Raw genomic sequence first — 16,144 nt, 5'->3', positions numbered from 1 at the left:
GTACAAGGAGACTCCTCTGGCTTTCCCAAAACCTCAAGACCCCCTCGACTGGTTTCAACACGACGTCTGCGACACCACATTCATCTTTTTTTTTTTCTTTTTTTTTTTAATCTGTTTGTTTTTGAGTACCATTGAAAATATGCTATTTCTGTAAAATCACCTGGCTTTGCCCACGGAGGCAAGAATAAAGACTGATAAATAACATGAAGTATACAAACCAAAAATAGTCTCATTTCTTTATGTTTGCAAATCTTTTTTTTTTGTTCTCTTAAATAAAAGCTGTTTTGCATCTTCTTTTTTTTTCTCTCTTTATGGGACATCAGAAATGTCACGGTGAAATTGGACACATCAAACTGAATACATGATGCTGAGTTAAACTGACAAAACTGGTTTCATAACAACGTTGCCTACAGATTTGAGATGAGAGCAAATGTCTCTTGGGGAATGACCTAAATTTGGCGAGCTATTCTTTTTGTGAAAGATGACAGTCATTTGATTGAAGTAGCAAGTTTTAGTGGCATATTATTTTTTTGATCAGCGGTACAAAACATGACCAGGCTATACTTGAAATCATTGCTCTGTGTTTTGTGTGTGTGTGTGTGTTTGTGTCTTTCTCTGTGGCTTTCCAGTAGGGGGAACTATTACCTCATTTCTAGAGCATGAGCGTCACATAAAGTCTTTTTGTTTCAGCCATTTGATATTTGATTTTAGGTTTCAGTCTGGACAGGTGGCAGGATGCTTATCTGTGTGTGCGTGCGTGCGTGCCTGTGTGTGTGTGTGTGTGTGTGTGTGTGTGTGTGTGTGTGTGTGTGTGTGTGTGTGTGTGTGTGTGTGTGTGTGTGTGTGTGTGTGTGTGTGTGCGTGTGTGGGTGTGTGTGTGTGCATGTGTTTTAATAAGATATTGTTGTTTTGTCCCATTTTTGACCCTTCTTGCATTGCATCCTGGGTAGCTGGACATCCACCTCCTCCTCGCTGTCGTCTGACTCAGCACTGGTGATGTCATCATCCTCCTCTTCCTCATCGTCATCGTCCTCTTCTTCGTCTTCCTCCTCCTCCTCACTAACCTCTTCTTCTGCAGCCTGGGGCTCCTCCAGCTTCTGCAATGAGAAGTATTTGAAGTTCAACCCATCAAAAATGTGTTTATATACAAAGCCCCCGACATAACATCTGAAATCAAAATTAAATTTACAATTTCAGAACCACAAACTACTATGGCATGGCCACAAATTACTATGTTGAGACCTCAAATTACTATTTCGTGGCCATGAAATATGAACTACTTAATGACTGCAATGTAAAGATTTATTTCAAAATGTCATGTCTGGAGTTTTAAAAGTGAGAAAATCCAACAATAGTTCCTTAATTAAGCATTTAGTATGAACATCAGAGCAACTCTTCATCATTTGGAGGAATCCTAGAACAACTTCTCTCCTACCTCCATTGGGTTGACCGTGATAGTCAGGGCAGAGTCGTCCCAGGTCACGTCGGTCTCTTTCGTCGTCTCTGCCAGCTTCACTTCCTGTTGGTGGGTCAGGTGGATGTGGTATATGCCCAGAACAACCACCACCACCAGAGCGGCGATGCACATCACGATCACCACAGTGGCAGCACTCGGCACACCTGAGAGCAGAGAGGATGGAGCTGTAAACGAAATGAAGTGATCAGTCGTTATATGTTATATGTTTTGGCTTCTACTCCATATGTTCAAACTAAAGCAACATCGTTTCAAGGATTTGTTAAGACGTTCCCGTTTACTGCAGTACTTCACTTAGAAAACACTTGAAAATAGCAGACCCTGAGCCCTCTTGTAATGTATTTACTCAGCAGGTAGCTTATAAAACACTGAAATGTGCACCTCCACTAACACACATATATGCCTTCTTTCCACATTTTCAAAAGATCACACATCCTGTGATAACTCTAAAATATTCCCCTGACTGTATTTGGTATCACTCTACAAATGAGCCATTGGCGCGGTGTGAGAGATCACTCTTTGAAGTCTGAAAAGCGACAATATATTCTCACACAAATGTTGTTATTAAGCACTGAGCCAAGTCTGAATAATAATGGAAAGCATATAAAGTTCAGTCCTGAAATGCTGGGATCATCTGGATTCGCAGTCAGATGGACGGAACTCAAACAGAGTACTGCAAGCACCATGAATGTCAACAATGATCAGATTGAAATGGATTTCAAACTAGGTTAGCAACTGTAATTATGACAGTAACTTTTATCATAATAAAAATCCTTTTTATCAAACCCCCTCCAAGTGTGCTTTGCTTGTATTGACATACTGAAATACCTTGTGTTTTTCTCTTTCTGGGCACAGTTCTCATGCCAATACAAAGTGTAAACAATGGCCTTTGCTCTGTACCTGCAGTGTCATAGCAGCCATACAGAAAGAAGCTTTGAGCTGAATTTATCTTCAATGCAAGTAAGTAACTCCCAAAGAAAAGAAGCACCGCAGACTTAAAGCCACCTAATTTTGGTCTGAATGTAGTACATGGCTTATCATAGGCAATGCAAAGTAGCATAACCACAACACACACACAGGGATTTCTCTTGAACTGAAATGTTTATTTCATCTGCTCTGATCTCGGCCTCGCAGAAATAACACGACTTCTTTTCGCCTGCTCTCTCGCACCACTAGTCCCTCCTGGTGTGTGTGTGTGTGTGTGTGTATGCGTGTGTGTGTGCGTGCTTAACAAGGCTGAGGCTCAAAGAGTTTTCTTCAGATAATCATTGGATTCAGTCTAGTTCCTGGAGTTTCACACCAAATCCGCAGCTTTTGATCTACGCGATGGATTAAAGCTCGGTGCGGCCCCATGCAACTCAGGCTGAGGGGTTTACTCCACAAACTCTGGGACGTCGCTGTGTTTATTCAATGTCCACCAAAACAGTCATCAGCAACTGGAAATCTTTCTCTATTTTTATTTTTTGCTGATTTCAGTTTTTGCCAATCATTACTCTGTGATACTCAGCCACCAAACGTCTGTACTATTCTGACTTATCTTTGACTATCACACACACACACACACACACACACACACACACACACACACACACACACACACACACACACACACACACACACACACACACACACACACACACACACACACACACACACACACACACACACACACACACACACACACACACACACACGTTAACAGCATCATCGGCCACTGAACTCTCCAGGATTCTAAGTATCCATTAGAGTGTGATTAATAATTAAATCTCATGTGGTAGATTAAGACCAGTGTCTCTCCTCTCCATCGTGTTCTCTCTGCTTCAGATCATTCACATCCACACCAAGGGAGGTAAAGAGAAGTCTTGTGTCTGGGAAGGTCTCATTCTCTGAGACCGAAACAACAAACTAGAAAGTGGAACCGAGCATTCCCTTGGATCTCTCAGTGTTTACTCTGGGACGGATATCTGAAATACAAACACTCATATCACGCGCAGATTTTTTTCCCTCTTAACAGCAGCGACTGTCGAGCCTCAGACTTTCACCCTCCACCACTGAAGGGTTTCCTGTGGGAGCGACGATCAGCAGTATCAAGTTTGAGGACGTCGCTCGCACTCTTGCATTTGTGAATGAATTCCTTGAACGTAAACTGTTAAATCTGAGGACGTAAATAATGTCTCAGTGATTAGTTCCGGGCAGATTTGGGAGATTTCCCATATGTGCTATAAATTTTCTGTATGTGGACATTTATGACATTTCATCAAACTGGCTTCTGACAACTGCCAGTGAGTGACGGTATTGCTCTGGACTGACAGCTTGAGTGGAAACATCCAGTGGTCTGCTGCGAGTGAAGGATTGTTCAGGCCATCATTTGTAAACGTAATCCTCCACAAAGAAATGGAAATACACTATTACAAAAAAGTAATAATCATTGATGAGACTGAATGCTTTGGTTTGTAAACAACCTCACTGAATAACTAATTGACAGACCGATAAATCCAATCAATTGACCAACCGACTAAAACTATTGATCAGGAAGCTGTCGCACCGCTGTCACATCGAAACCAAGCAGTGCTCTCTGAGGCCCCATTTACACGACAACATTTTCAAGTGAAAATGGAAAACCTTGGTTACGTTTTGATGTCCATTCACACAACAGTGGCACTCAGAGCCACTGAAAATGCAACTTTTTGAAAACAGTTTTCACTTGAAACATCGCCATGTCAACGGGGTGTAAATAGCAGCTCGTCAAACTAAACAGATGTTTATAGAATTTCAAACCATCTTCTTGAAGAATTACACTTCAAATTCTGCCCGGCACTCTTTTTTTTTTTAATTATACATTACTGCAAACTGATTGTTTTCAGTGTCAATAACCTGCGTCACTAAAGCACTGTGAATTTAAGACACGTCATTCATACAACTGATTTTCTTTGGATGAACATATGGTCGAACAAGTTTGGACTTTCACCTCAACAATCTGAGGTAACTCACCTGTTCACACTTTAACATGACAACAGGGGTGTCGAGTTAATACATGTCAAACTCCTTCTGGAAGAGAACTTAATGTAAAGTGGCCTCTAAGGACACAATCATCACCAGTGACACCAGAGGAAGAATTAGTTGTTGACATGCACATTAGCTGAAAGTGGCGAGTTCGTACGGTGATGGTCGACACATCCGACTCAGTCTCAGTTTCTTGTTTCCTGTTCTCAAAATAGATAAAGCTGGAAAAAGCACAAAGGCTGAATTTGAGCTGGCTGATCACAAAGGGAACAACTTGTAAGTTGGAGCTAATTAGGACATGAGTTTGGCACTGAAAAAAAATGCTTCTTGGCTTAATGCAATGAGTGATGTTTCCCATAAAAGAGCATCTGTGCGACCACTTCATCAACACACGTGTTGCCATGTGTGTCCCAAGTTTTAACTGATGGAAAATCTACACTCGATCAGAGACAGTTGCAAGCCGGCGAGTGCTCTCCTACCTGAGCTGTGGCTGGGGTACAGGTCGTGGATCATGGATGGATGGTGGACCAGCTGCATGTATTGTGGTGGAGCGACCATATGATTAACATGGTCTCCGTCTCCTGAACTGTGGAGGACACCCACCTGCATTGGGAACAGATGAGGCAGAAAGCGATGAACACTTCACTTTCTTACCTGTACGTTTGAACTTTCAAAGTTAATACTTTGCAACAAAACAGATTGAAACAATGTTCGGACACCGGAAAAGTCAGTCCGTGGAAAACTGAAGAAAGAGTACCTGTGCTTGTTTGGATGGATAGGGTCAATGCAATGCATAAAGGTGGAATGTTATTCTGATTCTCCTCTACACTCGACAAGGTGCAAACTTTGTATGGTAACGCAGTAGGCTGCCCTCGAGGTAAACAACACAGAAAGTGTAAACAAGTCCACGTCTGCTCAAATCATCAGTCTATGACATTCATAAAAAAGATCAGGTTGTTCCTTGAATTTTTAGCAATAAGGTAATCTTGCCTCATGAGATCAAGCGTCAGATTATTGTAAAGCACTGTTTTCCCCATCAGTCAATGAAATGTGAAACGATTGCAAACCAAAATTGAATAATGCCAGGTTTTAACACACATGAAAACTACCACCTTCATACCAGACTTGCTGCCATTTACAGCTTCCTCTGAGTTTGTATAAATGTGTTATTGCTCATTTTTTTCAGCCTTGAATCATTAGACTAATAATTCATTTTTTGAATTGCCTATTTTAAGTAAGCCTTTTTGTTTCCTGTGATCCTCCAGTGAGTGACCTTCACATTGTCTCAAACACAAAGCTTCTTACGTAGGGTGAACACGCCTTTGTTTGGAATCCTGAACTTTGTAACTTTTGATGATCTTGATGAGGCAAGGTAAGAAAGCCAGTTTTGAAAAAATTGTGCTTAAACCACACTTTGAATCTCTGTGTTTTTTTTTAATGGCTCCTGGTTATTCTACATTTCAGTTTCCATTTTCTTTTATTAATTCATTGATTCACTTTAGGGCATCATATTGGTGCAGTGGAATAAAACTCTCCAATCATAAGCAGAAGCTCCAAGATTAAATTCTGGTCTTGAACCTTTGGGTGAAAAGCTACATGTCTTCCCTGTGCATGGAATGTGTCTGAGCTTTGTACATTACCCTCAGCCCGGTGTCAGTTGTGATCACTTACAGTTCCTTACAATCCTGAGCCAAGTCCTGCACAGTAGATGGTTAGTGCTTTCAAAACTGGTATTTCTGCAACTATTGGTAGACAATATCAAACATTGTTCATATTTCATAGTTTCCTCAGTCCTTGTAATTCTTTTTAGTACAAATTCTCAGCATAATAATAATAATAATAATAATTATTATTATTATTATTTTTCAAAAACAGGGTAATTCATCCAGCAACTCTCTGCAATAAATACATGTAAAGTCTGCGATTGTGTCATCTTGTTCTACTAAACTGTGTGGGACTCAAACGTGATTGAGCATGAACACATAGGGGGACTTGATTAAGGAAATGAAAACTCTAAAACCTGTAAAGACATTGTTTTCTGGTCAAGTGATAGTTTGGGTGAGATTAAGATTTCAAGTGAAAACACTTTCAGCATACACCTACTGTAAAATAATATTAGGCCTCTGCTCAGGACTTTTTATGACTGTGGTAGCCTCTGCTCTCCACTACGCTTCCGTGTGCTGGGCCCCGGGCAGCACAGAGCGGGACAAGAACAGACTGGACAAGCTGGTCAGGAGGGCCAGCTCCGTCCTGGGCTGCCCCCTGGACTCTGTGAAGGAGGTAAGCGACAGGAGGGTGGTAGTTAAGGCCACCTCCATCATGGACAACACCACCCATCCACTGCACGGGACTGTAGAGGAGCTGAGGAACTCTCTCAGTGGCAGACTGAGACACCCTCAGTGCAGGGCGGAGCGCTACCACAAGTCCTTCATCCCCACTGCTGTCAGACTGTACAACAGGACTGTAAAGTAACAGCAACAGTATGTGCAACAACCCCTGCATCTATGACACTATATCAGTGCCACTTTATCTCAGTCACCTTATCTATTCATCACTTAATTGACCACTTAGGACTGACCCTGCACTGCCAACACTGGTATTATTTTTTTTTCTTACGATAGTATGTCTATTGTACTTATTCTACACTTTGCCCCCCCCCCATCATAGTTTATTCTCCTTGTATCTAATCCTATTGTATATTTTACTTTAGAACTTATTATACTTTATTATAGGTTGTGATTTTTATCTTATTTTTAGTCCTATTTGATAGTCATTGTATATAAGATACCTCTATTCTACTAACTGTTTGCACATTCCTTGTCTTTCCTTTCCTCATGAGTGTCCTTAAGAGCTGAATGTACGAGTAAATTTCTCCACTGTGAGATCAATAAAGGCGTATCTTATCTTATCTCTTATCTTATCTTATTAGAGACAGGCAGCATCTGCAAGTTTATTTTTCCATTTCCCTTTCAAAAAAAAACCCAAAAACTAAACAAAAAACAAAACAAAACAGCAGAATGGAAGAAAATATGTTGCAATTATGTATATTTGCAACAGTTTATCGATGTCAGTGAGGTGGAATGAAAATGGCAGTTATTTATACTCATCTCATAGTTATTTTTCGCAACTGGAATTGCGTGAACAGTCATCAACAAAAGCTATAACCTCTACACATAATCCCGTTCAAGCTTTTTAGTGGCTGAGCGGATATAGCAAATGAGAAGAGTGGTCCTGTCATCAGATAGCAGGAAAACTGTAAGGAAAACTTCTAGAAGCATAGAAAGGTACAATATGTAGTAGTTTTGTCCAACAACAATCAATATAACAAATATAACGAGGGAAATTATGTAAAATAACAGTCATAATGCCAATATTTAAGTGACCTTGTATAGGCCTTGTTTACACGGCATTCTGTTGTATTTTGGGCGTCTGTTTACACCATAAGGGTGCTGGGAGCCATTGAAAATGCAACCACTGCATTTGAAAATGGCTCCCAAGGTCGAACCTTTTGAAAACACCGATAATAGCAATCCAACTTGGTTGTCTGTCCATACGAATGTCTGTGTATTTCCATTATTAATGTTCACAGCATAATGTTGTGTGAGCACATGTGTGCGTGCGTGGGTCTCTCCATAGTCTACACAGTTTGAGTTAAGGAAGATTTGATTGATTTCCAATCAAAACACACTGCTATTACGAGCACAAAATCTTTTGAGAATATATACAATTGTCTATTTGAATCTACCTCAATGATATTTTCCTACATCACTTCTAAGTTACACATGAAGTGTATGAGTGGGTGTGTTGAAGCTGTCATTCTTGTTTACAGCCATTTACCACATAATGTGAGTGAACTGAAGGCACTCAAAGATACATTATCCACATTAAATTGTTCTGTGCCGATTAAAATAAAACCCCACACGGTTTGAAAGTAGTCATTTAAGTAATATTTGCTGCAATTGATAGTTTTATACATTCAACATAATCATTCATTCATTGTATTTATAATAGATATTTTCTTCAACCACCCATTGTCCCTGAAAACTAAAAGTATGAAAATATTATGACAGTGGTGAAAATGTGGTAGATTATTGCTATAATTACTGTTCACTCAGTGCAAGGAATAGTTGAAGGAAACTTCTCTTGACTATATTTTTTAAAAGGGAGGACTAAGCTCTACAAGGGTAAGGGAAATTATTTCTAAACAAAACAAAAAATGCATGGAGCATTGAGAATTTTCGAGATACAGTACAATCAAACAGGAGCTTGTTCAGAAAGAAAATGGCTTTTCACTTTTTAAGCACCAGCATCACCCACCTTTTATTTATGATGGGAGCAGTAGAAGTAAATGGTCTAAAGAATGGCAAAGGTCATGTAAAGTCGGGCTTTATTTTTGTCAGTGTCGTTGACTGGAAGGTGAAACGACATATTAAAAGCGGTTCACTGGCACATCACAACTGTATTGCAAGATTGAGTACACAGTGTGTTGTTGTTATGACAAGGTCAGCAAGTGAAGCAAGAAAACACGGACAGTGATAATACTGCAAGCTTGTATAATTTAGATTTGTTTCGCTTCAAACCCTGAATAGGAATGCTTTTAGAGGTAGTTAATTTCAATATTTAGGCTTTTTTACTGTCCATAGAGCCCGACATGTGAAGAATCACTGCTGTTAACATTAACAACATGAAGGGTTTCTACAGAACCTGCCTATACAGGATTAAATGTATTTTCCAGCCAACAGTAATTAAACCAGGAAGGGTCAAGCAGAGGATCTGTCTGCTCCACAGATTAGGGTAGAAAACACTTTAGCCTTCCAATGTGCTGAGGTTAGAGGTTATTTAAAACAGGGATCAGAAGTTTCATCCTGGTCAGGCACACAAACCTTTCATGTTTTTTTTACGAGAATGAAGATGATGAAAGATGTAGTTTATCAGTTCTCCCTTCAATGCACTTAGAGGTATGTTTATTTTGCAGAACTGCATCCTAAATACCAGATACTGGCTCATACTCCCAAGTGTATGGGAGTGCATGATACACACAATCTGTGATAAACAGTCTCGACTGACCTCGAGGTTGAACTCGTTGCTTGTGTAGCGTCCGTTGAGCTCCGAGCAGGTCAAGCGAAACCGTCTCTCTATTAGTTGTCCAGGCTGCCAGCTGTAGTAGCGCACCTGTCGGATCACCTGTTCATAGTTGGACATGGAGTCCACACCTATGGGGAGAGAGTCAGGTTTTTTTTTGTTTTTTTTTAACCTTTAGTGTGCAGCAAAAGCATGATAGGAGAAATGTAGTGATTTGCGGGAACAAGCGTCAAACATGATGAACACACCAGATGGAGCTTTGGCTTAGTAAACTTACCATATATGGACATGCCAGAGGTGGAGTTGGTGGCGTCAAGGTGTTTTCCGAGGAGGACACTGCGTTGCAGTTGGAGGGATTCTTGCTCCGGGTCAAGCTCCTCCCCCAGAACCAGAACATCACAGTAGTCTAAGTTATGGATGATCTCCTCCAGCACCCCGGGTCGATGTGCTACACACACACACACACACACACACACACACACACACACACACACACACACACACACACACACACACACACACACACACACACACACACACACACACACACACACACACACACACACACACACACACACACACACACACACACACACACTTCAATAATTTGTCTCTACTGACACTTGTACCAGAGGGCAACCAGAATTGACAGCGTCAGGTTGCCTTCACCACACTTTCTCCTTCACAGGCACGATAGAGTGCTAGGAAAAATAAAACAAACACAAAAGATGTTGTGTTTGGGTTCATTTTCTATTGTTATTATATTATGTGTTCACAGTTTGAATGTGCACATCAGTAATTATTTGTAATCCATTCTTGAGGCCACTCAGTTCACGTGCCTTTACTTTTTAGTCCAGGAAATGATATTGCAAACACATTTTGACAAACAAGACTGTTTTACTAAAAGTTACATGTTTAATTACTGTGGCACCTGAAAAGAAAGGTGTAGAAAGAATATTTCTTGTTCTGTAGAACAATAGACTGAAGGGTACAGAGCACAACACCTACTCCTACCATCAGACTCCCGATTACCCATGAACTCTACAAACACAGAAAACGCCACGAGCGGCCGCGGTAGCATGTTCCCTCAGAAAGCTCCCATCATAGCGGTTCGGGGTGGCTGCTGGGGATCTTTGACAGTCTGTTAAGCACCAGCCTCCACCTCTCGCTGCTACAAAGCCTTTTCACTCACTGTAGGCTCTCAAGATAGAGAACCGGTTATGCCCATTTAACAGCTTCCCAGTGGAGAAAGGCAGATATGTGAAGCATGTGTCTGGTGGAGGATATCTCGGGGGGGTTGGAGTCCTGAGACGAGGCAAGGAAAAAAATATCCCAATGGAAAGAAAGTTGTGTCCCCTAAGAGAAAGTGCAGTATCATTTTGTTCTTCACAGAATGTTAACAAATGCCAATTTCTATCTCAGATGTCCATGGATTGTCCAGAAAGGGTGTTTAATGAAGTTAGCATGCCTTTCATATTTAACACAAATTGATTCACTCAGTCGGTACTCAGTTCATCAAAGGAATCCAGAGGAAGAATGTTGATAATGGTTAAATAGAGGAGCTGCAGTGATGTGTTTTTTTTTTGTACTTCATTAACAACTTCATCATCTTGTTTTTCAAAGAGAAAATCCAGGTAGATCTAAAACAATACAAACTTTATGAACCAAAAAGTTAGAAATTAAATTGCAGAGTTACATTTAGTAATATTATTCTATTATAATTATAATTATAATAGTTGTAGGGCACATACAGTGATCAATATTACTATTATGACGCAGATATATTAGACAGCAAGTAGCGTCCGATGTGTTACAAGCAGAAAACGGACAAGCCTAAAGATTTGACCAAGGCTGAGGCCTTATTTACACGACAATGTTTCAAGTGAAAACACATTGTTTTTGCATTTCAATTTCAGAAAACAATGTTTTCTTACACAGAAATGGCAAAAATCCTGAAAATGGCCTTGTCAGCCTGCCAGGCGATTAGTTGGCACTGTAGGTTATTTTTGCAATGAACCTCTACATATGGACATTCAAAACGCAACAAATGGTTTCAGTTTTCACTTGAAAACATCCCTGTGTAATCAGGGCTTGGTTAGGGCAAAACTGGAATGGCTAAGAGTGCGCCAGAGCATGAGGACGGACCACTAAAATGTTCACTCAGTTGATACGAGTATGTCCTGAAAAATTTTCATATTTAATGCAATTTTTACAAAACCTTGGCTTTGATGCTCTCATTATTTCACTTGCGTCATCAATCTGTAATATATATGCTTCAAACATTGCTGCCCTTGGCTGTTCTTTCCTGAGTCTTAGTGTTTGGTTAACATCTCTACTTCTCTACATTGAAAGTTTGTGACTCACATTTGACAAATTGGCAACAGCCTATTTAGGAAATACAGTTTCATTTCCTATTCGTTACACTTTGAATTCTTTTTTTATCCCTGGGCCAGACTGAACGGTTCTCTGGGCCATTTTTAGACAACAACACTTTCCCTCTAAGCACAACAATATCAATGTTCATATCATACACACTGCATCCCTTGATGTCTTTATTATTAGATGTGCCAGTGTTTTTTACTAATTGGTCTTTTAATAGTTTTGCCAAGTATTTCTGCTTGTATTTTGGACTGGTTACATGCGGCCTGTGTGTTGCCCTCCTTGGTGTTAAATGTTGCTTAGAGAAAATAAATAAATAAATAAAAAGAGCTCACACACATTTACAGTAGTATAACACAGTAGTGTTGTATGTGTGCTGCTCTGTCCCAGGAACAGTTTGTGTGATTCTGCAGCTAACACTGATCTTTGAGCCACAGTGTGGGTGGAAAGGAAAAAATAGAGCCAACGCTGCCTCGAAAGAATCACAAAGAAAAGAACGAAGATAAAACAAGACTCAGAGAGCCAATGAGAGCCGAATGAGAGAGCAAAGATGTGGAAGCTCAAAGAGAAAGTCTGAGGGAAAAACCAATAAAGCACACAGTTCAAAATGTGGAGCATTAAATATGATAAATTAAAGAAAGAAGGGGCAACCTTGGTTTTGAATAAAGACGCTTTGAAAATGTAATGTAGCATGGGAGAGGGAGAAGGGAATGTGGGAGTGCTGAGTCTGCTCGATGGAGAGACAAATGAATGACACTGAGACAAAGTGTGGATGAGGGTGAGGGGCGATTAGCACGGTCCAAAAGAAACCCATTGCATGCACTGCGAAGGGAATGTTCGCTTTATCTCCAATCCTCTAAAGCCCAAGAGACCACAAAATCTTCTCATTATGGAATTTCATGGTGACTTCCTCTTTCACACTCATGCACACTCACGTCTTACATATGCACCGCAGCGCCTTTTCTCCAGATTTGTCTCTCTTTATTTCTATTTCTGTGTCTTTCCCTGGCTTCCAGCTAATCTCTTCCCCCCAGCCGGAGTATCTATTTCACCAGCAGAAAGAGTTCCATCGACTCCTGAAAGCAATGCCGCTTCTCACTCTTCTTCCTCCGCCGTGCTACACACAATGGCGGGCTAAGACCTCCTTCTTGCTCAGCTTATCTGCTCCTAATTGGCCGCCAGTGGCAAGGCCCGGGGCCGAGCCGGACGGTTCCTACCTCGGCGGTCAGATCATTGAATGAGACCTCAGCCCCTGGGATTTAAATGTCATACTCATTTGCTGCCGGTCAAGGCAGTACGGCCAAAAGAACGAATGGCATGGTAGGTGTGGGCCCTTACTCAGCACGAGGGGGTTGCACGGGGACTGATAGCAGAGGAAGAGCTAATACCAAGAGAGCTTTGAGGACAGGGATGGACTGCGCAGCGAGATATTGACTCAACATATTGGCAAGGTGATGTGAACAAAAGACTCCGGCACACACTGCCGGTGAGAGGAGGTGCCTGTCCCGAGTGGGTGCACTGAGTGTACCAACTGGCGGTATGTTGAAGTTCAATTTTGAAGTGTACACAGCGAAGATTAAGACGCTGATCGTGAATTCCACATTTGATATCACCTTCTATATATTGCTACACGACCACCCTGGGGTACAATGATAGTGATGGAATGCATGTTGAAGTTCATCCTGTGAGGACGAATACCTTCTGAATGATTTGAACACTATGTTATGACCAGATTTATACAAGATGACGTTATCTCAAAAGGATAAATTTTTACCGCAACATCTGAAAAGATTCTTTGTCTGGTGTCAAATTGCCGTGAGCATTGGGCTGCCAGCTCAGGGCTGTTGAAGGAGAGTGTGGCTTGAAGCTGGCCAATCATGAAAGAAGAGACATAAAGTGAAATTGCTCGTTTCCTATAGAAGATGAACTGAGGGTAGTGAAATCGAGTGTTAGATGGGTTTTCTTTGAAAATCGAGAATCATTTAAAAAAATAGCTCTGTGGTTCTATAATTCTAAAATGTTTTACTTTCACTGCCCTGCATTTGGGTGTGGGTATGCATTTTGACGAATGGTAATTGTATAAAAATACAGTTGAGGCTTAAATGAGCATAACATATACAAAGCAGAAAAAATGAAATAGTAAAAACAAATCTCCTAAGACACCACACCATACAATTATATAGTTTAATTTAACTTTGCAATTCACAATATTGCAAAGATACACACTTTAATCCCAGTTGTCAAGGAGGAAAAGTCCGTGGCATTAAGGTAAAGGCCTTGTTAGCAGTTGAAACTGCAGTAATCTTGATAGGGTATCTGTAATAATGTGTCCTTTTATATCCCCCTCAAAATTAAATAGCTTTTCATTTTGATACAACATTTTGAAAAGTCTTCCTGAGCTCCAGTGATTACACACAGTATAAGCCTTCAAGGGTACTTTGAGGTAGTTGATGAACAAATCATATGAGAGCACACAACTTTCAGACTCTAGTCATATACTGGACGGACGATCAGCGCAATCTGTCACTTAACGATCTTGAGTTTGGCCATACTGATTAATTTGTGGGAGCGAGGGAAGCTTGGATGGAGCCAAACACCTGCTTCAACTAAATTTGCAATAAAATGCTCCAATGAATCTGAGCAATTGGATGAAACTTCTCTTTTGTGACACAGTAAAAAAGCTTCTATTGCTTACGTCTACTAACAGTAAGAGTAGGAACGGGATCAGAAAGAACACCTGTTAGAGTCACACATAAAATCAATTAGGAACTACAGATAAGAGCTGCTTGGACATCATTGGACTGAGTAGTTGCTTCTTGATCAAAGCTTTATTTCTACCAAGCTGAAGAATGAGCTGGAGTAAAAACAAAGGCACATATTTAGTATTCTTGATTTCACAGTACATGCATACGTGCCATATTTAAAAGTAGAGGTCTCCGATTAAGATTCATCTTCTCATGTGATGCTATGTGATCATCTTCCTCTAAAACTTTGTTTTGCGAGACAGTTGGCTTCATGAATCAGTGAGCGTATTATAAATATGAAAAAAGCAATGCTGAAATATTTATTTGAGACAGATTTGTTGACGCGTGGGAAAAATGTATCTCAAACTGTGAGAGGTATACTCCAAGTTGCACCTGTTGGTTAATAAGCTTTTCGTAAGTGAAGATAGTAAGATGGTCATACGACCATGAGGCAAATCATGATACAAACTTTGCTCCCATTCTATAATCCATCCATCCTAATTTTGGACATTGAAGGAAGTGGTCAATGTGCTTTAATTTATCTTTATTTATCTTTCACCCTCTCATCTCTTCTCATTGGTTCAGTTGTTATTTTAGCACTTAATTTTAACCACGGTAGATTTACCAGCTTTGTCCTCACCTGGATGATGTGCCACGTTGTCTGCTCTGGTTACTGTGCTGATGATGTGGAGTTCCTGGAACAAAACAATGCCCCCCGGTGCTCTGAAGTCGGGGGCTGGCCGGCTCACTCTCTCCACTCCTGTGATGGTGATCCTGGGCTCGCTGGGCTGCAGTACCATCACCACTGCATCGATGTCAGGGATGGTGATGCAGGTGTCCTCACCAAAACACCTGTAGAACAAAAAGGTGGGGAAAAAGCAGTAGAGTGAGATATGGGTGACACAGAATTATTATTATTTTTTTGTAACAGCAATTGCTTTAACTCATTTGCATGAAAATACGTCAATAGGCTTGGAGGTTCAGATAAAAAATTTGATCAGTGTGGAGATGTTGCTAAACTACGAGCAATGTAATGAATTGCAAGTCGAAAGCATTGAATAGTAAAATTGGCTAATGCCATTTCTCATGGAGCGCTTTCCTCTCCGAGTCAGATCAGGGGCATTAGAGCATTTCAGCTTTCACTGCTGCATTAGTGATGCAGCAGTGAAAGCATGGTGACAAGTTAGCATCACCATGAAAGCCTCATTATAAGAGTTAGTTTGTAAAGACATGCATATCGAAGCCTGGAAAATGCCACGAATGATTTACTTCTCAACTCTTCACTGCACTTTGCACCGAGAGACATCATTATTGATAGCATAATGATTGAAGTACTTTCATTTTTCTTACCCCCACCAGGGGGCTTTTCCGTACCAAGTTTGCATGTTCTCCCTGAGTGTGCATGGGTTTCCTCTAGATACTCCAGTTCCAGAACCATAATTCATAACATACATTTTTGGTT

At 40.7% G+C, this 16,144-nt stretch overlaps 1 protein-coding gene across 1 annotated transcript in view; it reads right to left on the bottom strand.

Moving 5' to 3' along the window:
* Window positions 1-890: 890 nt before the first annotated feature.
* Window positions 891-16,144, bottom strand: part of LOC308143842 (calsyntenin-2-like) — a gene marked incomplete at both ends in the record, with an annotated part of 310,321 nt that continues 295,067 nt past the window's right edge. Inside the window, 6 exons of the mRNA XM_080514768.1 lie at window positions 891-1,097; window positions 1,436-1,620; window positions 4,957-5,080; window positions 9,545-9,690; window positions 9,837-10,007; window positions 15,323-15,534. Coding sequence (XP_080370894.1) covers window positions 891-1,097; window positions 1,436-1,620; window positions 4,957-5,080; window positions 9,545-9,690; window positions 9,837-10,007; window positions 15,323-15,534 — 1,045 coding nt within the window. The remainder of the gene's footprint in view (window positions 1,098-1,435; window positions 1,621-4,956; window positions 5,081-9,544; window positions 9,691-9,836; window positions 10,008-15,322; window positions 15,535-16,144) is intronic.

The sequence above is a fragment of the Blennius ocellaris genome (genome assembly GCF_963422515.1).
Source record: "Blennius ocellaris genome assembly, chromosome: 2".
NCBI lineage: Eukaryota > Metazoa > Chordata > Actinopteri > Blenniiformes > Blenniidae > Blennius > Blennius ocellaris.
Note: the sequence above shows the minus strand (reverse complement) of the source record. Positions and strands in the feature narration are given on the sequence as shown.